The sequence below is a fragment of the Dermacentor variabilis genome, chromosome 7 (genome assembly GCF_050947875.1).
Source record: "Dermacentor variabilis isolate Ectoservices chromosome 7, ASM5094787v1, whole genome shotgun sequence".
Lineage (NCBI taxonomy): Eukaryota > Metazoa > Arthropoda > Arachnida > Ixodida > Ixodidae > Dermacentor > Dermacentor variabilis.
In genome coordinates, this window is record NC_134574.1 from 73,367,561 (window position 1) to 73,392,447 (window position 24,887).

The 24,887-nt window shown below is 47.1% G+C and overlaps 1 protein-coding gene across 4 annotated transcripts in view; it reads left to right on the top strand.

Moving 5' to 3' along the window:
• The first annotated feature begins 5,198 nt into the window (after positions 1–5,198).
• LOC142586842 (uncharacterized) overlaps positions 5,199–24,887 on the top strand; it is a 48,324-nt gene continuing 28,635 nt past the window's right edge. For all 4 annotated transcript variants that reach the window (XM_075697711.1, XM_075697712.1, XM_075697714.1 and 1 more), the window contains exons 1-3: positions 5,199–5,404; positions 15,348–15,540; positions 24,701–24,729. In XM_075697711.1, the coding sequence (XP_075553826.1) occupies positions 5,335–5,404; positions 15,348–15,540; positions 24,701–24,729 (292 nt within the window). In that variant the 5' untranslated portion in view covers positions 5,199–5,334. The remainder of the gene's footprint in view (positions 5,405–15,347; positions 15,541–24,700; positions 24,730–24,887) is intronic.

A 24,887-nucleotide genomic window follows, 5' to 3' on the forward strand; every position in this document is an offset into this window, starting at 1 on the left:
CTCTGGCAGAGCCTACACCGAGTTTCAACGCGAGAACGTGATAGTATAAGTCGACGAAATGCTGTGCGACGACATAATACGGCTGCCGAAAAGCCCGTTGGCATCTCCTTTAGTCTTAGTGAAGAAAAAAGCCGGAACCCCACATTTCTGCGCTGATTATCGTCGAATGAACAAAATTACGGAGAAAGACGTATGCCCCCTTCCACGGATAGACGACGCGTTGGATCGGGCCTGCAACCACTCTCAAGACCGGTTACTGGAAAATAGAAGCCAACGAGCGGGATCGCGAAAAGACTGGTTACATCACGCCAGACGTCCTCTTTGAGTTCAAGGTCATGCCATTCTGACTGTTCTCAGCACCTGCAACGTTCCAGCGTTTGATGGACGCGATGTTAGCAGAGTTGAAGTGGCAGACATGCCTCGTCTACTTAGATCACGTCGTCGTTTTTGCTGCAAGTTTCTCCGAGCACTTGAGACGCCTTGAAACAGTAGTAAAGACAATCAAGTCTTCCGGACACACATTGAAACCAGAAAAGTTTCACTTTGCGTACGAAGAGCTACTGTTGCTGGCAAGTGCCATCAGCAAGTATGGACTACACCCCCACCCGCAGAACACAGCTTCCATCGCAAACTTCCAGCAGCCCGTCGGCAAGATGGCTGTTTGCAGATTCTTTGGCATGTGCGCCTACTACAGGCGTTCGTCAAAGACTTTTCACGCGTCGCTGACATATCTAACTAAATGTTATGTCGACTTCAAGTGGGAAATGCCACAGGCAGACGCGTTCTAAGAATTTAACCGACGCATGCAGTGGCCACCGGTACTTGCGCACTTCAACGAAGTCACCGATAGGGAAATTCACACTGACGCCAGTAGCCTAAGTCTCGGCGCCGTCCTAGTCCAAGGGAAAGACGAACTCTAACGGGGGATAGCTTACCCAGTCTGGTTGCTGTCAAAAGCGGAAGGCAATTATTCTACAAGCGAAAAGGAGTGCCTTCCGACATGAAGGCCTAAAGCGAAATTTCGCCCTTACCTCTATGGCAGACAGTTCAAAGTCGTAAGCGATCATCACACCTTGTGTTTAGCGACTTTAAAGGACCCTTCAGAACGCCTGGCACGGTGATGCCCCAGATTGCAAGAATTTGAGTGACATCACTGTAATTTATAAGTCCGGGCGAAAACACTGATGGCGACGGCCTGTGTTGTGCTCGCGTGGACTCGCTGCCCAAGGATGACCAAGATGACGATGCCTATTTCACAACATTTAGCTCAGACGACTTTACCAAGCAGCAGTGGGCGGACCTCGAGCTAAGAAGCCTTGCTGAGTACTTGCAAGGCAAGACCGTTGTTTTCCCCAGGATATTCAGGCGCGGATTGCCTTCGCTCTTCTTGTGAAATGACGTCGTGGTAAAGAACTTTTCCCTAACTAGCACAAACTACGTCCTTGTTGTGCCTGCAGCACTCAGGTCAGAAATCATGCATGCCCCACACGACGACCAGACAGCCGGGCACCTCAGGTTTTCCCGTACACTTGGAAGAATACAAGAGAAGCACTAGTGGCCGCGCCTGACCACCGACGTCACCCATTACATCAAGACTTGCCGTGGCTGCCAACGAAAAATACACTGCCAACGAGGCCAGCGGGGTTACTACAGCCGATCGATCTACCTTTCGCAGATTGGAATGGATTGGTTGGAAACCTTTTCGATGACAACATCTTCAAACAAATGGATCTCTGTGGCGACGGACTATGTCACCCGCTTCAGCGCAGCAGAAGTAGCGAAATTCTTTCTCGTGAACATCCTTCAGTGGCATGCTACACCAGAAGTCCTCATCACCGACAGATGAACGGTCTTTACGGCGGAGCTTTTTACAATACAGCCAGACTAGCCAATACATTTTACAATACAGTCAGACAAGCCAATACATTTTAAAATACAGCCAGACAAGCAACTGGCGGACAACTGCCTACCACCCGCAGACGGATGTTCTTCCGGAGCACCTGAATAAGTCCCTCGCCGACATGGTAGCAACGTACGTCCACGTCGAGCACAAGAGCTGGGATGCCGTCTTGCCGTAGGTAACCTTCGCTTACAATATTGCGGTGTAAGAAATAACACAGATCACGCCGTTGAAACTGGCTTACGGCAGTAACCCGTCGACGACTCTCGACGCAGTGCTGCGGCACTTCACCGTCGACGAGAATCTTGTCGTCGCCACCTACCTCCAGCGTGTCTATTGAGCCCGACAGCTTGCCCGCCAGCGGATCAAAAAGCAGCAGAAGACCGGCACCCGGCACTACAACCGTCGACGACGCTACGTCGAGTATCGTCCTGCGAGCGTGTTTGGCTTTTGAACCCAATACGCCGACGAGTACTTAGCGACCGTTTACGCCGCTATTTCGGACCATACAGTATCATCGTACGCATTGGAGCACACGACTCTGAGGTGGTCCCAGACGGCATTTCGCTACCACAGCGATGCCGCTCACGACGAGAAGTAGTCCATATTGTGCGGCTTAAGCCGTTCCACCAGCGCTAACGAACTTTGGGACTCTACAGAGCTACAGAGCTTCGGCCCTTCGTTTTTGGACTGTTACTTTGAACCGTTTCCTATTTATTTCTTTTTCATTTTCGTTTATTATGTCTCTTTGTGTTACGCTCCCGGGTATGTTTGAGGCATCGTGACGATTATATTTAAGACGGTGGCATTGGCACGTATACTTGTTTATCTTTATCGCGTGATCAGGTTTCAGCGCCCAGCAAATTTTATCGCACAGCTCAGGGCCCGTCTGCATGTATCGGAGGTTTCTCGAAAGGTATCAATGGGTCTATCCGCTGTCTGTTGTCACTGAACCTTGTATACTACGATTTCATGTATGGGCGACGCGAATGGCGTAGAACTGTGTGTAAGACACGCGGGCATCAGCGAATGCTCTGGAACCTTCAATGACTGATATAGAAACGTTGACGACGCGCCTGAATCTCTGAGCAGATTTCGACGATCACCGACTGTATTCGCGGCTATCTTTGTGCTTCGAGTGCAGCCTCTTTTTGTGGGCACAGGTGCGCCCAATAAAAGTTAGTTTGGTCATTCACAGTATTGCCACTATGTTCTTTACCCTTACTGCTAGTGACAATATTTTGTATTACGAATATATTGGTACGTGGTATTTAGTAGAGAAAGAACGCTGCGAGTATCGTAGCTGGCGCTGACAATCGCTCCCGCGCTGCACGTTCCAAAAGGATCGAAGTGTAGTTGGTCTGCCTCGCTAATCTGAAGACCGCGAGAGGTAGCGAGGGGAGGGGAGTGAGGGGGGTAATGCGTGGGTACTCTTCACAGTAGCCACCAAAAATAGACGTCTACTCATGCAGTGGTTTGTCCCCACGCAGAGGACGCGTGTCACTCTAGGGCCATATCGTAGCCATAGTTGTGGCACAGCCTGTATATCACGGCACTACGCTTTTCCTATCCCGCTTTAGTTATACCAATGACCACATCGGCCCTTGGTCCCCTGGAAGTCGTGCCCCGAGTGTCAGCGGTGGCAACTCCCGAGGGAGCGTCACATCGAGTTTTACGCGTATCCACTCGCAATCGGCCCTTGCAGGAGCAGTGATCTTCGCACACAGCGGTACCGTGCACTAACCTCAGACCGTGACGCCATGGACGAGCGCAGCCCTCCCCACCTTATATTACTCTGCCTTCCCCCCTCTGAAACGCAGGTGAGGTCACCCATGCGGCTGAAAATGCTGTGGCTGCCGACAAATAAACGTATGCGCAGTCCGTCTTCCCTCCTCTCATCCCCGCTGCAGCCTCATGTTCTCACTGTAACTTCCTCCTACACTTGCCTCCTCGCGCTCACTTCATTCTTCTGCCGCTCCGCTCCAGGTTGGATGGGTTACGAGGTATTTCAGCGCCGACACTCAACGCAGGAATGGGTGTGAAAGTGCGGCGCTCTAGAATGAAATGCACCGGTGTCTGAAAGAGCGAACATGGCTAGAGGGACAGAGTAGAGCGAAAGTACACCGCGCATATTATTGTGTACACAAACTCACGCTGTTGTCAGCCAGGCTAACATCCCTAGCATATCATTAAAGAGTGTATGTCATTCTCTGTGGCTGTTCCAATGTTGTGATAGCTGCCATGTTGTTCTTTCTCATGTTATGTAAATTATCTGCAGTCGTCATTTGTTAATGAAATTTCGAGCATATGACTGTGAATATTCTGTAAATGGAGTTTTTCAAATCAAATGACGCATAACAGCGTACATGCGCAAAGGCAGATGTTCGATAATGGCTAGCAGAATAAACAGAGTAAAGGTTGCTCTGTTGTGTTTCTGCAGCTTAAAAGTTTATAATGGAATGCCAGTCAAAGTATACAGCAGTGACAGGGTGAGCGCTTGTAATATGCATTCAGTACCCAAAATATAAAGGGATATTTATTACACTTCCGGATTATACGTTTCTCCATTGTGCGAAAGAGATGTAGACCTGGAAACAGCAATGGATTTCACGAAGTGTTCAGACATATTTCTCGATAATGATTCCAAGGAAAATGTTTCCAGCAAAGTATGCTGTGAGCACTAGCTTCAGTTCTATTCTGCAGTTGGAACGTCCCACGTATTTCTATCATTCAACGATTGTATAGCCCTATTTTAAGCATTGGTAATACTAGTGCTGCGACGCATTAAATTTTCTGATCCGTGGTTGGTTAACTAAATAAGAGCTAGGGACAAAGTGTCGAATTTTAGAATAAATTGCAACTGCCGTATTTGCTTGCCTCGGTTACTTTTGTGGTCTTTGCTCTAACTGTATCTTGAATCTGAAAATGTAGGATACTTTGTAGGATGTATCGCAAATACAGACACTAATACACTGAATTTATCACGATACGGAAAGAAGGTACCGGAAATATCTTAGTATAGTACCTAAGGTGCATGTATCTGCCATGCTGGCCAGCACGGGCCCACACTTTGAGTGCTCAGCATTGGAAAACATCTGAGCGCTTGCATGAAAATGCTTCCCTTAAGTTCCGTGTGATTTTAGAAAGCACAGGTGGTTGTAGTTATGGCGGACGCAACTTCTGTGTTTTTCCTCTCACCAAATAATCCAGGTTTTTGATGTTCATAATCAACGGTGTTTCTTTCAAGCTCGTATATGCGCGCAGCCTTACACTGCCGTATTGCGTTTATTTTTTCAGGTGGCGGCACGAAAGCAAGAAGACGGAGGTTGAACAATTACGGGTGCAGTGCTCCAATAATTGAAGCTGAGAACTATTGCGCAGCAAGGGCCCTAAAATACTTTTACAACCGGACGGCGAATCGTTGCTAGCATTTCATGTGGAACGGCTGCTTGCGTGATGGCGTCTACGACACTCGCATTGAGTGTGCTGATAATTGCAATCCTGGTAAGTATGAAGCTATCGAAATTTCGTTCGGCTTCTAAACAGTTCAATTATTACATCCAATAAACTGGGTGCGTCGCAAAGCGGGTCATTGAAATGACAGAAAATGAGATGTCAGCGACGGTCATAAATGTACATGGCAATATACACGTGGCAGCAACACCATTCGCTCCCTGGAAGGGCGTGGTTCACTTTTCTTGCAGCCTGATATGCCGCGGACAGCGACCACTTTTCTCTACATCCTGTCGAAATAAATATAATGCGTAAGACAGTTCTATAAATTATAGGATAACACTATGTCAGAACAGGTTCATTTAGTATATATGTATGCATGTAATGTATCAAAAGTATATGTACATCATTTTGGCAAGGCATCGTGTAGTAGCTAAGGCGTCATGCTTCAATGCGTTCATGCTCGTCAAATGTAGCTTAGCGTAGTTAGGAAATTCGCGCTCAACACAAGAAACACGTGAAGCCTCACTTTAAGTTACTCGAATGCAGAGTTTCACGTGTTCTGTTATGTATCGTTTCGTTTGTTACTTAGCGAAGGAGATCGTCATGCTTGACATGGCTTCGCAACTTTATATAAAAGCCGGTATCTCCTGTCGCGTGCTTTCGAGGGCCAGTTCGATAGTTCTTTAAGTTATTTTTTATGGTTCTACTTACTGTTGAATTAGGCACCACTGCTGTCATGATATTGAAACAAAGGAAGTCACCACACTGCAGGTTTTTTTTTATTGCCAATTTTTTATAGGAGCAAATCAAAGTATATGACGACAGTGCCTATGGTATTGGTAATAGCAGTGTTTGCGCAAGTAAAAGCCTCGGCACTTACGAGCAAATACGACAAGCAACAGCTGAAGACCCTGTGCTCCAAACACATAGAAGAGGGCTGACTGGACCAGCGCAATATACACATGGCAGCAACGCCATTCGCTCACTGAAACGGCGAGCTTCACTTGTCTTATGACCTGATATGCCGTCGACAGAGACCACTTTTAGCTCCATTCTGTCGAAACAATCAATGCTTTACAGAAGGTTCACGAAGTAGACTGCGGCAAGACTTTCGACAAGAACAGTGAACGAGAATCCTTGCACTCGCCATAACTGAAGAGAGACTTTCAGCAGATGAACCAGCAATGTAAACACTGTCATGGCTGCCGGCGTCAAAGAGAGCCTGAACGAGACGTTACAGACCATGAACCAGAACTTACAGACGAACTGCCTCACCAACCCTGGCACATGATTAAGTCTGAGGCCTTCTACCCCGCCAGCTAAAGTTGCCTCCTTGGACATTGTTCACTACTTCACCATATGTGTATAATGAAATCCAATGGTATCCTCATAAATAGAATCACTCATCAAGGCAATCAATTCCATGCGCCCGCGATTCGGTTTTTCTGATGAACTGGTGCATCAACGGACCCTTGTTCAAAGCAGCACGTTTGAAAGAGTTTACCGCAAGCTGAGACATCATCTGAAACCTTAGCTCGCAACATTATCCGAGGTCAAACGGCCATGAGGAAATGGCTATCAAAAACCATAAAGCACAGTCTCCACAAGGTTACTGTGGGCAGAAAGGACCTTGCTCAGACTCTATAAGTACATCCACGGGTGGTTTGTAGTCCCCAGCTGATCTCCTATTGTGAAAAAAATAAGGACTTTGAGCGTTGTGAACCTAAGTACACTCAAGCCTCCTCGACGTCGATGATAACTTGAACACTTCTATGGAGAACGTGAAAACAGGCCTACCTCCATTCTGCGGAAAGATGAGAAAGTGTGGCCCAGGCACAAACAGGTAGGTCCATGGTAAAATCCTTCAGGCCCAACCACATTCCCGCCTTTATTTGGTGGTGACACCTGAAGGAGTATGCTACCGTCCAAACAGGAGTCATATTCGTCCAGGCTACAGCAATGCACCCGACTGAGGGAATACATCAGAAAACTACTCCAAAGTAGCTGCTCTAGAGCCTGACGTATTCTGTTTGTAAATACTTCCTAGTGCAAATAATACTATAACCGTTGTGAGGGGAAAGAGTCGGTAAATAGCGCAAACAGGGCACGGCGTAGTGAATAGAATAACACTTATTACCGCATAAAGTGTTGCGCAGTGGTTAGGGCTGAAAGCTGAACACAACGCGAAGCGTGACCATCACGGGCAGTGACGTCAACACAGCACGTGACAGCTAGCGAAGCAAATGCTGCTTCATTTCTCCATTCGAAGACGCGCAAATGCGCGAGGTGGCACAAGTAGTCGGCTCACATCCGAGAAATGTATTTATGCACGTGGTGGCGGTGGTAGAGCTCAGGCCCCATTTCGAAAGACCAAGTCAATTCGGGCCAGGTAGAGTCTGCACTCTACACTAGGAACAGGTTGTAGATTTTTAGGTAGTCAGACACTTGGAGTGTATGTGGCGGTCGTGAGGGGCATGGTTGATCCAATGTCGGTTTTGAATGTGAGCAAAGTGGTGCGCTGATGTATGTAGCTGTCGTAGGGACCACTGAAGAAGAGGGAGAAGGGATGCATAGGAACGTAGAAAGGTTAGCAAGATGTAGTTCCAATTTGACTCACACAAGCAGGGCTAGAGGGCCGATTCATGACATGTAGTCGTACAAAGAGTGTTACATAGGTGTTTAACTGACAAATGTGGACTGCTTTATCGCAAACCTGATCATGTGGTGCTTGCCTTGAGATGCGAGAAGTCATAAATGTCAGATATTATTTATGCCTAATGATCTGGTAAAATATTTTATACCTCGATGCTAACTTCCTTTGTAGCATCCACAACGGGCTGTTGACAAATCACGCAGATAAACTGTCGAGTGTGGATAACGTGGTGCCTATTTATTTGATCGTATGCTCTCTTGTTTTTCTCCTGGGATATTTCAGGGCGTTGCAAATGGCCGCACTTCAATTTTCTGGCAGTTATAGGGGTAGCTCATGCAAATTCCTAGCTAAAGGAGGCTGCGGGCACTGGTGTGGAAGGTTAGGTACATCACTTGAAAGTTGTTCCAGCCATGAAAACTGTCTGCTTGCGCAATATGTACAGTTGATGAAAAATACCGCTTTTACGAGCTTGCTAGCTCCGATGAATAGATCACCCACGTACAACTTGCGCAGCACTGAAGTTAAGCTGCCGTCGCTCCGTTCGACAAAGCTCTTGCCAGAGGCTCTGTATGCAATCGAATAGTGCGTATTTAACCCCCATTCGCCGGTTGGGACTATTGAGACTCATGCCTTGAGTCGTCATTGCAGAAGAAGTTATCCAGATATCCGGAATTGAGGAATAAAAATTGCAAGAGAGTAATAACTTCTTTAGTTGAATTTGAAGATACGACAGCTGGGAAAATAACTCGTTTGTCCAAGTCGATTGCATTTAATATGTGGTTCTTGCCCATTGTGGTTGGCGCTGAGATGTAATGGATAGCGATAATTAAAGATTGAACGTGTAAAACAGGCGTCGGTGCCATTTTGCCGACTTAGTATCTGCTAGATTTTTCACCTGCAGATCTGGTATGAGGTTACATAGCTGGCCACCGTAGCTGTAATGTGTGGCCACCAGTGCCGTCGGAGTGCTTTTTCTAGGAAGTCATAAGACCACTGCAGTCATTCATCCCTTCGTATGCAGCCTGTCACATTTTGGCAAGAACCAGTGATGTGTAGGCGCTTGTACCAAGGTTCTGCTAGTAGAGCACATCGTCGATAATGACGACTATGCGGCTAAGGCGGTAAGGCGTCTATGCTGTGTGGCGAAGTTTGCGGCACTCTTCATCTTGTGTTTACAACAATTCTTGCGTCTGCGGGCATTGAAACACCGCTCAAAACAGTAAAGACAGCCTGTCAGCAACCACATTTTGGTGACCATGGTGGTGCTTCACGATGAAGTTGCTGTCTGTGAAGTACCTTAGCATAGAGGTCAATTGGCGGAATGGCCGAATGTTTATTGCGCAGCACGCAGTAGTCCGATTACCTTTGAGAGGCGAGAACTTGCTTCAAAGCAAGTAGTGGTGAAATTAGATACACACTGCCCGATGTACACCAACCAACTACTTGTTCTGAAACAGCTATTCGTTAGCTGCGAGGGCTCTATTAGCATGCCGAATGAGATTTCCTCTGCCTTGCTGCTGCTGGGAATGTGCTGAGCCCACTCCTGTCCCAGATTCGTCAGTTGTTGCAGTGGTGGCACCTATAGGTGAAAGTGGCGAAGAGCTTATATCTGTATGTGACGGTTAGCTTAAAAAGCGTCCTCGCAGCTAACCGTCCAGAACGCTCTTGGAATAAAATGATACTTCGTAGGTTGCTGAAAGACAAACACTTTTCGCGAAGCCAGGGTGTAAAGTAGCTTCTAAAGCGATGACAGGGCCGCCTTGCTGTTTGCAGCGCATGGAATGTGCAGATCTGCATCATCCCTTATATGGTCTGGTTGTTGCCCATCTTTAGTCAGGATGGAGCCTTGAAACTCGATGGCTCAAGCCGAACTTAGAGTTGTCCAGATGCACATTCAGTCCGATCGAGTGAAGAAGTTCGGTGACATAAATTATGAGAACTAAGAACTTCTCAAAAAGAGAGCAAAGACTACATAATCCAGGTACACTTGTGCACCACATTGCGAGCAGTGTGGCTTAACGCTAGATAGAGTGAACTGTATGGCATACTGGAATGTTGCAGGCGAATTTTTAAGCCTAAAAGGCATCCGAGTCCACATGAACGTGGTGGCTGGTGAGCTCGTCAGACTGAACTCGTTTCACGTGCACTGCTGAGTTGTACAGCTGCGTTGTGATAGCGATGAAGGTGCTGACCGTGCTCCGCCATTGAAGTGCAACGAATAAGGCGAGTGAAGGTTCGTGAATACTTTGCAGTAAATAGTTCATGCGTTGCTTCTCACACGATGCTACGGGGCATCGAAAGATGACTTGCTGGTTGGCGAACGTGCAAGCGCGTAGCTTTTTCTTGTTGTAAACGCTTCCTACACATGCGCTTGTCATTCAATGAACGTCACGAAGTCGCAAATTGGAGACAAATGTGGCGTGCCACAATGACCATGTTGGCAAAAATCACCACACGCCAGATGACAGTTCGTTGCTGAGCCGTTGAGCTTAGATAGTGCTAAAGTACGCGGAGTGTTGTCGCGCCATGACGTGACATTGTGAGCACCTCATTTCTTCAGCCAAGCGTCGTCGAGAGAGATACTTGGAGTCGTCCTAATATAAGAGGGTAACAGACAGGTCGGAAGCGTGGTTAGCTAGGTAGGACACTGCGCTTAGCTGTCATGAATGTACCACTATCATTTGGGTTTCTTGTTGGATATGTAGTGCTAACGCTGCGGGCCAGTCAGGCGCGGCTTGCACTAGCGGTACGATTTGATGTAAAGGGTTTATGCCTGACATTTCTCGTCATCCAGTAGGCTGGCGTGGTACCAGTTGCTTCACATGTCGTTAAAAGGCAGGACATAACTTGCGACTTGAAGAAGGAGTCATCCAGTCGGCTTCCCGCCAGCTGAGAATGAAGGAATGTACGAGTAAGTTATCGAAGCCTCCAGGCGTTCCGCACTCCCAAACATTGAGCGACATGGCAGGCGTTTTGAGGCGGAGCAGCTGGCGACATGGAGAGGTTTTCTAGACTGTGCCACTTGTGAGGGGAGACAGGCCGGTGACCAAGGCTGCGAGGGACTGATGGAATAGCCGCATTACCATTTATTAGCGCATTAGGGCCTGCGGAGTGGCTAGCGCGGAAAGTTTAACACAAGACGAAGCGCAACCACCATGGGCCGCGAAAGCACAAGGAGCCAGCGCAGCACATGCTGCATGCTTTCAGTTCAAGCAGGCCTACCTGGTGGCAGAGAAGTGTGTTAATGCGTTCGGTAGCGCTTATAAAGATTACACAGTAAGTACATAACCACAGTTAGCATCTTTACGCGAGGTGCAATGTCTCGACGGTTGCATAACTTGGGACTGGAAGGCCTAAAAGTGGGGGCTTTAGAGACGAAGCATGAATTTCCAAAGTGACTTCACGTTTATTGCATATCGAGAGCGATTACCAAAAGCGATATTCGATGGCGGTTTATAGCCCATGGCAAGCAGGAAGGAGGAAGGAGAAAGTATCCATTTTCAAATACGCTCAAGCACCACCTACACTCCTCGGAAAATGAAAACCGGAAAGTTAGCGAGCACTGAATAAGCGCTGCGTGTTCTGTAATGTGGAGAATTCAATAGATACGTACCTGCTCGGGAGCCACGCTTTTTTCTGTGGAGAAGCCGAACTTGACGAGCTGATTTCGATGTAAGCGGACAACAGTACATGCATAAAAGCGCACAAATTTCTTTCTGTCAGATTATCGCTGCTGATTACCATCAACTCTGCACGTGGTCGCTAATGCTGAGACGGTGACTGACAGGCGCCAAGGCTCATCATGAGTTTACAAGCGCCAGTATCTTGTCAGTAAACTTGGAGCGTCGTCAAAAATATGGAAAGCATTATCAAGTCACTGCTCGTGGTTAGGTGCGAGCGGGGGGGGAGGGGTGTTCTATTTTATCGTTAGAGGAATAATACGAACACTCCTAGCCCATTAACGACATCGCCCTAACTTTACCCGGTGCACCCAATTGCCGAAGGCTTACCGCCAGTTCCACGTTTCATCATCGAAGCGGCAAACTAACACCACCACTGGCAGCTCTCGTCATAGCGCCAACGTTCTTCCGGTGAATATGTGTTTGTTGACAGCGACAGGGCTGTCTTTCTTGCACATGTACGGCAGTAGTTGACTGGGGTTACGGTGTTGACGCATATGTTCCGCACTAGAGCTGCAATGGCTGAGAGTTTTAAGGAAAAATGCCGCGCATACGGCCAAGAAGAGCAAGCACATCACATCTACAAACAGCTAAAGACGACGAGACATCAGTAACACCACAAGTGTTTTGTACAACATGCACTGATGGCGTATGTCCGATAGTACGGCATCCCCTAACAGGTTGCACTGGCTTGAAACGTCAAAGAGTAAAGCACTTTAAGCATGTATGAAGAACTTGCAAAAGAGGACAAACTAGGAAGGGCAAAGAATCTGCGTTATTGATGTGTTGCTTTAACATAGGGTAGATGTCTTGATCCTTCGGTTTTGTCCCATTACCCAGAGCGAATTCAACGGTGATATCGTGGTGTGTGCTGCTGACTCAGTGAACTTTCAGTGCTGTTCGCAGTTTGAAATTAACACGTTTAGGATCTGAGAAGGCTGGTGTGAATTGTGCATAGAAAATATTTCTTTAGGTAAATTCTGAAGTTTAACGTGTGTAAACCACGATTTGATTATATCAGACGCCACATCGGGGGCGTCCGGATTATTAGTGACCACCAGGGGATCTTAGCGTGCTCGCAGTCAAAGGGTCTTGGGCCCTTTTGCATTTAGCCGCCATCCAACTGCGGCCACCGCGGCCGGGATTTCATCCGGCGTCCTCATGCTTAGCTCCATTCTACATCCCTCCGCTTGGAGCAAAGCAACTTTCCCGACCCTGCTTCTAACTCTGGTGCGAAGGTTCACCTAACCGCACCCGAATTGATATTGCTGCTCTTCTTCATCGTGCTGTTTCTGGTACACTGCACTCAATCTGCCATCCTCGCGTACGCGCTACACAACACCTTATCACCGAACGTTACGTTTGACCGCGCATACGCGCTGATATCCGCGACTATGTTCGTACTTGAAGAGCGCATCCGCGTATTAAGGAGCAGTGACACACAAGCCCCCGTTGGGCAAATTGCCTCTCCCTGATGCACGTTTCGATACCATTAATTTGGACGTCGTTGGCCCATTGCTGCCATGCCGTGGTTGTACGTATTTGCTTACGTGTGTTGATAGGTGTACAAGGTGGCCCGAAGCAGCTCCGATGCCTGACATAACGTGCTTTTCTGTCGACCTCAATCAGCAGTTTTGGTGTGCCATCAACAGTGACCATTGATAGGGGCACAGAGTTTGAGTTGGCATTTTTCACGTCTGTAACAACCCTCTGAGTTGTGCGCGTATTCCCACAGCTGCTTATCATCATGCATTCAACGGCATCATCCAGGGGCTACATCAACACTGGAAAGCTGCACTTGCCCTCAGCCTCACGTGCAGGATTGGGTATTACACCTTTCAATCGTGCTGCTCGGCCTTCGGTCAACACTCCTATCAGAACCCGCCTGCTCTGTCGCTGAGACGGTGTGCGACTGCACCCTACGTCTGCACGGTGACCTCATCAACCGCGCATCTACACTGACTGTTCCGGATCCATCTTCTTTCGTCTAGTGTCTACACGTTGTAATGCACAACTTCCGTCTATCGCCAACTTCTTCCCACACAAACTAGCACGACAGTTTTCTGTATTTAAACCTGCGAGCATCCTAATACGTTTTTGTCCATGTTGACACGTCTCGTCATTCTCTTCAGCTTCGCTACGACAGTCCTTTCCCCGTCATCAACCGTTCTGAACACCATTTCACAATGCTGCGCAATGAGCGGGAAGACACAGTTGCTATCACGATGATCAATTCGACTCTTATTATGAAACACTCCGTCTGGCCACCTCTAGAAGTGACCACGGGCACTAACCGCAGGTCGAGGGGGCAACTGTGGCAAACTTTTGTTCTGGTGTGTTGCTGGCTTTAGACATTAGCGAGTATTGGGATACGGGTTAAGAGATGAAGACGAGGAGTAATAAAAATGGGGTGGATTAAATCAAGGGACGTACAACTAAAATATCCGTGCTGTTAACTATGCTTGATGGTTTCACAAGTGCAATTCGCGACACTCAGAACCATTCTTAGAGGTGTGAAAACCGCTAAACGCCAGTTGCATCACCTGGAAATAAAGCACAAATTACAAGAGATAGAAGAGTGTTCATTCCTCTGCGGCCAGCCAAAGCCATGTGCTCTTTTTGAGTTTTAGTGAGGCAGATATTTTTACGTAATCTAGAGTATTCTCAAAAGTAATGAATCCGAAGCCTTCAATCTGAGTAAATTGTATCTGAGTTTGTTCGTCTAATCGTGCGGGTATTCGTAAATTTAATCTCCGTAAGCCTTAGCCCGTGAGTGCAGAACGGACAGACAAACAGCCAGTCAGGCAGCCAGACAGACACGCCGCAAGCTGGATGAAGTTTCCCGTGAATGCTAATCGCATTCACTGGAAAAGATAATAGGATAAGTTTTGTATGTGGTTTACTTACTGTGTCATGTTTTTGACAAAGCTTGAAAAATTCATTGTGAATTTGTTGTGAAGTGCGCTTGCGCAATGCCAGCTGTTCTACGGGTGACCAGGACCTTGTCAGGCTCTTGACATTTGTCGTGGCGCCTTCTTTTCGTTGGAAATATATAAAATTTCACTTTCATTATTAGAAAATAAAATTCTTTTAAAATAAAGGAAGTCACAACTCAACACAGAGAACTCCATGGCGTGTGGCTTGCTTCGTTTTAATTCAAGCCATATGCTGACTTTGATCTCAATGGTTGGCGTGCATGGTGCTCTTCGCGATCAACTACAGGTTACAATAGCTGCTGAAGAAAAGCATGAGTAGTGTCAAATAATTCCTTCAAGTGAATGAATCCAACTTTGCATACACTATACAGGAACAAAGTTAAAACAGTCAATGCAGTGTTAGAACTGAACCGGTGCGATCTACGCAAAGTCCTCGGTTTCAAGCCACTGCGACTTCCTGACTCCTCCTGTAATGGAATCTGTGGGAAATTTCGCAATTTTAGAAAAAATGCTTGTTGCTAGCCTTTGTACTCTCTCGCGTTCTACCACGCGTCTGATATTCGTCCTTCAGCATAAGCGCAGTGTGATTTACTTCAACTTACGAGCGCAACACACCTAAAGTGCAACCCGCATTACTGCTTCATAGATTGCCAGTACTATACGTTATGTGCATCCTCTACTTCTGGCGTGTCGTCAATTATAATAATCTGTCATCGCTTCAGACGAGGACGCCGCTGCCTGTGTGAAGCCAAGAAAAAATCCATGCAATCGATTCCGTGGAGAATACCAGAAAAATCAATATTTTTACAATATAACCAGTGGCACCTGCGAAAAGTACATCATTTGCAGCAATGTAGGCGGATTCATGGAAGAGAACTCTTTTAATTCGAAAACGCTCTGCACATTACAATGTAGGTAAGTACGTACCTGCCTTTTTTCTTGTGGAGAGTTTAGCCAATTTTCTCATATTTGATATGGCAAACACCCAAAGATGTCCGCATTTCACACTTGCTTGAAATTTCGGGGTAAAATGTAGGCGCGATTGTTGAATACGTAAAATCTGTAGTCAGCATATGCTGTGCATCTACTTTGCAGTCGCGCATCCCAACCTTAAAACTCAAAGAAATTCGCTGTTTTTCTCTTTCATTTTCATTCGCCTTGTTATGCAGCTAGAGTGATGTTAACAAAGTCTTCGCCTCTCCATTTTCGTTTCACTGATGATAGACATTTTTCACAGCATCTAAAAGTAGTGCTTTGTAGTATGTTGACTAGCTGTTCGTGCAGACTTCAGCCTACACAAGCGCAATTTTTGTCGACGTTGTGTCCTCGTCAAAAGTCGAGGTATTCTGTTATTCGGTTATTGTTTGTGTTATTTTGCTTCAAGCACGAATATTACTCATTAGCAAAACACGCTGTTGGTCGTTCATTTGTACTGTAATGAAGAAGAACAGCACTAGAACATTCCATGGCCATCGCGTGTCTCACAGCGAGAAGAATATCGGCATGCTAGAAAGCTTCGTTGCCATAGCGTGTCGCGTGGCCAGCTCGCCCGTGCAGCTGAGCTATCATTGCTGCCGCTTTGTTTCTGGCTATCGCTCGATTACTGTAAGAAACCTCGTCACATTTGTTGGAGGTGCGGGGTAAGCCTAGAAACCTGGAACTTCAAAGCAGCACCCCGGCCTACATTCCCTTCATGACGAAAGACCCGTCACCGTGCCGAATGGCAACGATGCCTGCAGTGGCCTGCTCGGGTGCATTGCATCAGCGGGACCCTGCATTCTGCAGCGGGATTGGAGACCACGACTTGGACGACTGGCTGGCCTCGCATGAAAGCTCGAGCAAACACAACTGGTGGCACGAGGATACGAAACTGGACAATGTCATTCTATCTGAGTGACGCTGCGAACTTGTACTGCCCCCGCGAATGTGACCCATGGTCTAGGTTGGCGTTCAAGACAAGCTATACAGAGGCGTTTGGATGGTCTGCAGTCCGAAAGGTTCGCACCGAGCAACGTTTTAGAGGGCGAGCGTAGCAGAGCGATGATGCATTCATAAGTTATATAGAGTAAGTCATGGATCTCTGCAAGCTTGTCGATGCGGCAATGGCAAAAAGCGACAAAATCAGGCATATTTTAAATGGAGTTGACGACGATGCCTTTCAGACGCTGTTGGAAAGGAACCCCAGCACGGCGTCTGAACTATTGACCCTCTGCCAGAGCTATGATGAATTGTGCAAGCAGAGGCTCGCCACGCGCTATTCACTGGTGTGCTCTCTCTCGCTCTCTAGCCTGACTGTTGCCGACGACGTTTCTCAAATGATGGCGCAGAATAAAAATATGTCCACGAAGTGAAGGCCCGCCTATGAGGGAAGCCTAACACTAGGCCCCAGGAAAACTATTCACCGCAGTTCGGGAGGCGAGACTTGTGCGCCCTGCGAAATCTTCAAGACCTCCGACTTCCCCCGGTAATGCCATTGATGCCGATCGTGGCAGGAGTATAGACAGTAGCATTCGTAGCAGCCGCAATTTCCGTACAGCCTGCCCGCCTCTGCCGCAGACTTGCAAATGTGATGACGTCGCTTTCGCATCTTTTGCTATGCATAGTTAGCACTCAACACATTGAGCCGTTAGGAGCCTGCACAGCCCGTGTCGTTATTCAAGAGCAGCTTTGTATTATGTAATTAGAGCGAAGTTTTATGTAGCCCGGTTGTGAAAAAAATTGTGTGCGTCTATCAAACAATGTAGATCGAGAATTTCTCCTCATACATGGGCCGATCGTGAGGATAGTGCCATACTGGGCCAACGCTGGGCAGAGGTAAAGCAGGAATTATTCACTACTCCAACTTGCCAAAGTAATCTTAATATGTTACATCGAAATAAAATCCGTATCAGATATTAAGCTGATAAGAAAATATACGGCACTTTGAACAGCGTCGGCCATGTGTACGTTCACACCGCCCTCCTTTTGTTGGAGTTCCAAGCGCTTGGGCATCTTCTTTCCTTTCCTTCGGCTCTTTGGTGGTGGCGGTCCCGTGAGCACCTTGCCTTACAGGATCGCAAGGCGGAAATAAATTCGAACCGTGCGTGTGGCCCCAATCTCGCAAACTTCGAGCGTTTCACCGGAGCAATGGACAGGTTTCAGAGGGAGTTTGTGGGGTACCAATTTTGAGTGGACTATGTTGTGTGCGACTGCTTGTGGTTTTCGAATGAGCTCAAAACCATTACTGCACTGCGGGCTGTCAGCCCATCTACGACCACGTTGTTTACGGCGAAGCAGTGGTTGCCATCGGAGTGCGGTAACGTGCGTGTTTGTTCCACGCCCCGGGATCCGTTAGAGCGGTAAGCACCTTCAAAACACATTTAAAAAAAAGTGCTTTTATTTAGCATATTGAAAATTCCTATTTATTCAACAATATTTATCAAAAAGAAATGTGTTGTTATGTTAAGCCATTCAAAAGTAAAGACTATTTTTCGAATCCCGCCTAGAAGCATCCGAACCCGCAACTGAAGCTTTCCACGTCATCTGCCATCTCGTCATAAATGTCTCTTCGTATACTTATAACGTAGCGCTAATTTGTTTAAATACGTTTTAAAGCTTTGTCAGAGAATTTTGGGGGACATGATGTTTTCGATTTCTATATTTTTTTTTCTACAGGGGCCCTGGGCTGCTGCGACACTCTGTCGTTTACGTTGCGCGCGTTTGCGTTAGGTGGCGTTTGAGTCTGAGTTGTCTGTGCCATCGGCGCTTTCCATTTAATCCATCGGTACTTTCCATTTGCAACATTTAAAGGAGCAAGTTATAGTAATTCGTGAAATATGGCAAAGTACCGGACGAAGGAGAACCGTCAATGCAAGTTCTTAGGGTATCGACATACCAAGCGCGGACTTCCGTGGAGTACGCGGACGCTACTTTTCTGGGAGTGCCTAAAAACTAGGCAATGTACATCAGGATGGTAACATCCCACTGCAAGATGCCTCCCTCGAAGGTAACACAATCATAGATATCGAAATCCTTTCTTCGGTTTCCTTTTTTTTCTTCGGCCTGTCTGGAATTCAAGAGCGCTTCGCTAAACATCGATGAACGAACCGGCTGTGGTGTATCTTTTGTGTGGTTCGTGTGGCTTTAAATGTTTGTCACAGTCTTCAAAAAAGACTAGCCGCACAGTGCAAAACAATATCCGGCTTGTCTATGCCATGCGACAGCTTGGCAAAGGACAAAAAGGTGCTGTCACATTGTGGAAAGGCATGAACATGCCGCTGCCTCCTTGGCATTCTGCGTACCAGAAAACATCCGCAAAGCTTTCTCAAGCTGCTCAAATGGTTTCATTGAAGTCTATGGCTAACACTGCTCGCGGAGTGCGTAATCTTGTCGAGAGTAACGAATGTTCCGGGTTAGGGAATGACACATGGCAGAAGCGCCCACATTGGTCACTGAATGAATGTTTGTCATTCATTCCTATCGATACTGGCAGTCATTGATGTAAAAGGACACTCCAGCAAATGTGAGCGAGCGAATTCAGACGTAAACTGAGTACTTCAAGCCAGAAGTACCTGGAATGGAAAGCCGATCATATGGACTATCATGCCAATCATGCTGCTACTGCTCGCGTCATGGAAGCAGTCTGCTTATATTGCATGTTTAAGAGGTCGGAAACAACAAGGGAACGCAAGTACGTGGAGTTTTATGGTGGCGGCGACTCCAAAAGTGATTGCTGCCGTGAAAGGTCTACGGGAAGGACGTCGTCAAGAAGCTTGAATGCATAGGACATGTGCACAAACGGGTCGGCTGCGACCTAAATAGTCTAAAAGACAGAGCGCGGTCTTGGATGCAAAGGAAAACTGACTGATGTCCTGATTGATCGGCTGCAAAATTGCTATGGAATTGCCATCATGGCTAATGTTGAAAGTCCCATAGCAATGAAGAAAAGTGCACTCACAAGCCTATTTCGGTGTAGCTCTATGGACAACAGCCCCAGTCATGACCTCTGCCGATAGGGTGTTGATATTTGGTGAGTGCGGCGTCAAACGGGTGGAATAACTCAAAAAGGACGGCTACAAGCGCAAGTGAGGACTTCCCAATAATATCATCCATAAGCTGAAAGCCGTGTGTAGTGTTCTTTTGTATAGTGTACAGTATCTCTTTGTTCCGAGGAACTTTTAAAAAAGTGCCTGCGCGCGAAAGCTCGAAATAGTAACGAGGGTTCCAACGGATGGTTTGGCGTAGGATTCCAAAAGTTGTATATGTAAGCCTGCCCATTCTTTTGTTTGGGTTGTACGATGCTGTCACTCAGTTCAGTAACGTAAACAGTGGCATACTGGATATATTGAAGCAGGCAGGCATCGAACCTGGCCACTACACGATGGTGGCGTGCCTGACCAATGACTGTCATCGCGTGAGAAAGGCCGCACGTGAGTCAGTTGGAATTGCAAGACGGGCAAGAAAATAATTGCGTATTTTAGTTCGCTCAAAAGAAGATAGTGCCACTGCCATGAAGGGCCCGAGCTATGAGCCTTGTGGATCTGAAACATATTGAACGTTTTGATTACATAAACCATTCGGTTCAAATTTAAAAACTATTTTTCTCAAAACATTTTTTTGCATCCTGCAGTTAAGCGAACAGTGATAACTTTCCTTCTAATAAATATTTGCGCATGAAATACTGCGTGTTATATCTCTATATATGGAAATGGGCATTCGAGCAGAATGACTGAAAACGAGCAGTAACTTTTATTCTATAGCCAATAGTGTGAAATATCAGATTTATCAGTCTATTTAGGATAACACACCTTAGCTTAAATATGTGGTGATAATGGGGGTTAGATGTACAGGATATTGTTCTCATTACGTGCCTTCCAAATCGCGTTTAACTCGCACCCACCATTTTGTATTCTTGAGTGTTGGCGCAACATGCACGTTTTGGCACAATTCCATTTATATAATTTTTATGTTTTTAGCAATGCCACCATATTAAACTTCCAAACTGCCTAATCTTTACTAGTCAAAAATATAATTGTAACTCTTGAACAACAATTGTAATTATTTTTTCGTCGAAGGTGGTGAGCTACCTTAATAAAGAATGTCGTGCCACGTTTGCAGCTCAATACAGGTATGCATACCCCTCGGTGCCTCATCATCTTCTGAAGCTCAACATCGTGTAAGAGGGGCTAGTCACGCCTCACGTTCTATATATGTGCATACGGCGTTTGACACACGGCAATGGATAATTCGCCAGTAATGGGCCCCCATACACAGCTTCGTTGGTCATCCACTTTCACAGAGTCAAATGGCTCTGATTTTCTTTCTTCTCACCTCTCTTTCTCACAAAGCCATCTGCGAATGGGATTTTCTTTTAAGCCATAATGGCGTCAGTGACTGCGTCCGCGCCGAAGTTGCGTTCTTACCTCTTTGAGACACATCGTTTGCAAAGCAGCCTCCTGTAAAATTTGTCACAGAACGCACCGGCGCACCTCTGTGTTCATCTGTTATCGTCCCCTTGTCCTGCGACTCCCTGTATGACGGAAGTGCACTTTTTATGCCGTCTTACCTCTTCGCCCGTCGCTGAACCGTTGTTCTGACCTTCGCTGTGTTCCATTTCCGTGCTGGTGCCACTTCCCTGTGTGTTTGGAACTCAACGTCACTCCCGTTACATTTATTACACCACGAGCGTCTCGGTGGTGCTGAGCCGGCTCACTTAGTTTTCAACGCGCACGGAAACTGTCGTTTACATCGCCACTGTAGACCCTGGGCCTTTGACTTTTTCACCGCACCAGTTTATCCCATACATTGACCTTACTTCAAAGCAGCGCGGTGAGTTTCTCTGTCTTTTTGTTGAACTCAGAGCTTCATTTGATTGCCGGGCCGCTTCTTTGGGTGGAGCGACAGCCATCTCCCACGCCACCGACACTTGATCTCATGCTCTTCTCCTCCAGCGACCTTACTACGTTTCAACCAAGGAGAGGTGGGTTATTTAAGAGGAGGTGACGGACATGCGAACACACGGCATTATTCAGCCATCAAATAATTCATGAGCATCCGCAATTGTTCGCGTTCAAAAGACAGATGGTTCCATTCGATTTTGCGTCGCTAATTGTCGTTTGAATAAGATCACGCGCAACGATGTCTATCCTTTGCCGCACATAGACGACACTTACAAGGAGACGAATTTATTTTCCTGAGATCTTCGCTACTGGCAGGTGTCCATGTGCGACGCTCATTGCTCTAGGAGTGCATTTGTCCCATCGGACGGCTTGTATGAGTTTAACACCATGCCTTTTGGCCTTTGTAATGTAGCGGAAACTGTTTAATAGATAATTAACACTATTTATCGTGGCCTGAAGTGGTAAACATGTCTATATTATTGACACATTGTTGTAGTGTTTGCACCCGACTGCCCGGCACAGTTCCAATGCTTAAAATAAGTTTTAACCTGGCTTACGGAAGCTGGCCAGCAGCTTAACTTAGTGTTTTTCGCCGCAACATAATCAAACATATTGTGTCATGCTGTTTCCAAACCTGGCGTGCTTCCTGAGACGGTAAGCTCCAAGCTTCGGTCGAATTTCCTAAGCTAGCGACAATTAAGGCACTGCGTGCCTTCATTGCCTCTCCTTCTATTTTCACCGCTTTGTACGAGCGTTCACTATCATCATTGCTCCCCTGACGCAGCTTCTTGCCTGCACCAGTCACCTTTCTAGTTCGTCAGAAGACTGTGAAACCGCATTTACCACTTTACGTCGACTAGTTACTTCGACACTAATTTTAGATAAGTTCGATCCGAACATTCCTAGAGAAATTCACACTGACGCCAGTGGCGCCAGTCTGGCTTTAGTGCTAGCGCCACAAGAACGCGGCTTTGGCAAGTACGTCGTAGCCTACGCCAGCCTCTCACCAAAGCTAAAGTGAACTATTATGTGAGTGAGAAAGAATGCTTATCCATTATGTGGGCTCTTGCCAAGTTCCAGCCTTGCCTTTATAGTCGACTATTTGATGTCGCCACAGACCACCACGCGATTTGCTGGTTGTCGTTTCTCAAAGACTCGCCTGACCAACCCGTGCGATGGGCGCTATGTCTTGAGTAATACGACGCCACGGTTGTCTACCGCTGTAGGTTCAAACATTCTGACACTGACACTTTATCAGGCTCACGAGTAGCACCCGACATCGATAGCGTTTCGCCCCTGACGTCCGCTCTGTTACTTTTGCACAACCCCAACTTGGCTTCAGCGCATCAAAATGGCATTTGAATAGCCCCTCTTCTGAACCTTCTGAAGATTCCTGACGGACTACCGGTGGCTCGTGCGCTCTCCCGTGAAGCACCACATATCGACATTTGAGATAAACTTCTCTACCGCAGAAATTAACATTGCGATGAGCGCAACTGGCTCCTAGTGGTCCCGCGCCAGCTTCGTAGCAATAGCGGCGCTTCATTTGACGCCAACCCGCAGTTCGGCCATGGCGGTGCGTGCAAGACGTAAACGCGTCGGTGTTACTAGCGGGGCATGAACTATTACGTAAGCACATACGTCTGCTAGTGCGCTGATCGACAACGTCGCAAATTGTTTCATCATACAGCCGCTCCGTTGCAGCCACTTCCAGGCCCTGTCCGCCCCTTTGACCGTGTCGAGATTGATTTCTATGGGCCTCGCTCATGTAGGGTTGCTGGCAAACGTTGTACCATAGCCGCTGTCGATCACCATACGCGACATGCAGGAACCGCTGCCCTCTCAGCGGCCACAGCGTACGCCGACGCTTCTTTCATCCTCCATCACCTCATTCTGCGCCACGGCGCTGCTCGTGAACACTTGGGTGACCCAGGACACGCCTTTTTTCTGAAGTAGTGAAGTATCTCCTCAATCAATGCAGCATTATACATCGCAGGAGCACCACCTATCACCCCTGCAAGAATGGCCTGACAGAACGGTTCAACTGCACTCTCGGCAACATACTGTCCATGTATTTTGCCTCGAATTTATAGCGGTCGTAACGCGCGAATAAAACGCCACCCAAGTGGGCCGACAACCAGATTGTCTTTGTTTTTCGTTTTTTTATGGCCGTTAACTTTCCTGTATCATCGACACAATTTTTCCATATCATCCAGATGGTCCAGAGTGCAGTGCTGTTTCTACCGACACTAAGCATACCAAAGAATGTCGGAAGCTCGCCCGCTCGCTCAGTACCAGAGACGAATTCCCCCCCCCCCCCCGAAAAAAAAAAGACAAGAAGCTTCGATGTGACGACGGACGATCTGCTCCTACCTTCCCGCCCGAATTCTTCGTATGACTATGGGTCCGACCTATGAGCCCTGGCGTCTCTTCCGAACTATACTTCCAAGATTAGATCGTCCTTATCGCGTCTTTGCCCTAACCTCGCCCGTCAACTACATCGTCGAGCCACTGCCACGCCCAAGTGGCCACCGTCACCGTGGACGTGAAATTGTTCTGTAGACAAGTTCATTATGGCCTTATTACGCGCCCATCGTTTCGTCGTCAACACAGACCGCCGCAATGGCTCCTTTTTGAGCCGGGTGTGGGGAGGAGGTGATCGTAAGGAAGAAGAACGGCACTAGAATGTTCCATCGCCGCTGCGTGCCTCGGGTCCGGAACATAGGCACGTAAAAAGCTCTGTCACTATCGCGTGTCGCGCGGCCTGTTAGCCCGTCCAGCTGAGCTGTCGTTGTTGCCGCTGTGGTCCTGGCTATCGCTCTACGACTTGTGCGCGCTGTCATGGATTGTGATCTGGTTATGTCGCTCTATGCGCGCATGACTCGATGCGTCTTATTTTAATTAGTAAGCGAATGTCTACTGCAATTTAGGCGGTTGAGAAAAACTGCGAAGTTACGTGTAGTTCCCTAAAGCTCCGTGTAGTTACCTAATACACAGCTGGCGTCATCAGTACTTTGACAATAAAGCAAACTGTGCATTTTTACACTAACATTGAAAAACTGCCCGTCATGTCCACTTCGACTGATTTAGGAATATATGTGACGTAAACTAACATGGATAAGTTAGGGCATGGAAGTTGTTTCATTAGAAGTCATTCTGCGCGCATTGCAAAAGATAAAATTTTCTTTCTCTTTCAGAGGCTTTACTTTGGCGCACGTCCAGAACAGTAAGTACACTCTGGCGATGTTCCCCAATCTAGGGATTATTAAAAGGCATCCAGAAAATAATTTATATTATCTGATATAATCCTATAACAACTGTTTCCTGGCCTAGCTGGTTGATACTTTATGAAGTTAAAAATAAAATTTTGCGGTTTTACGCGCA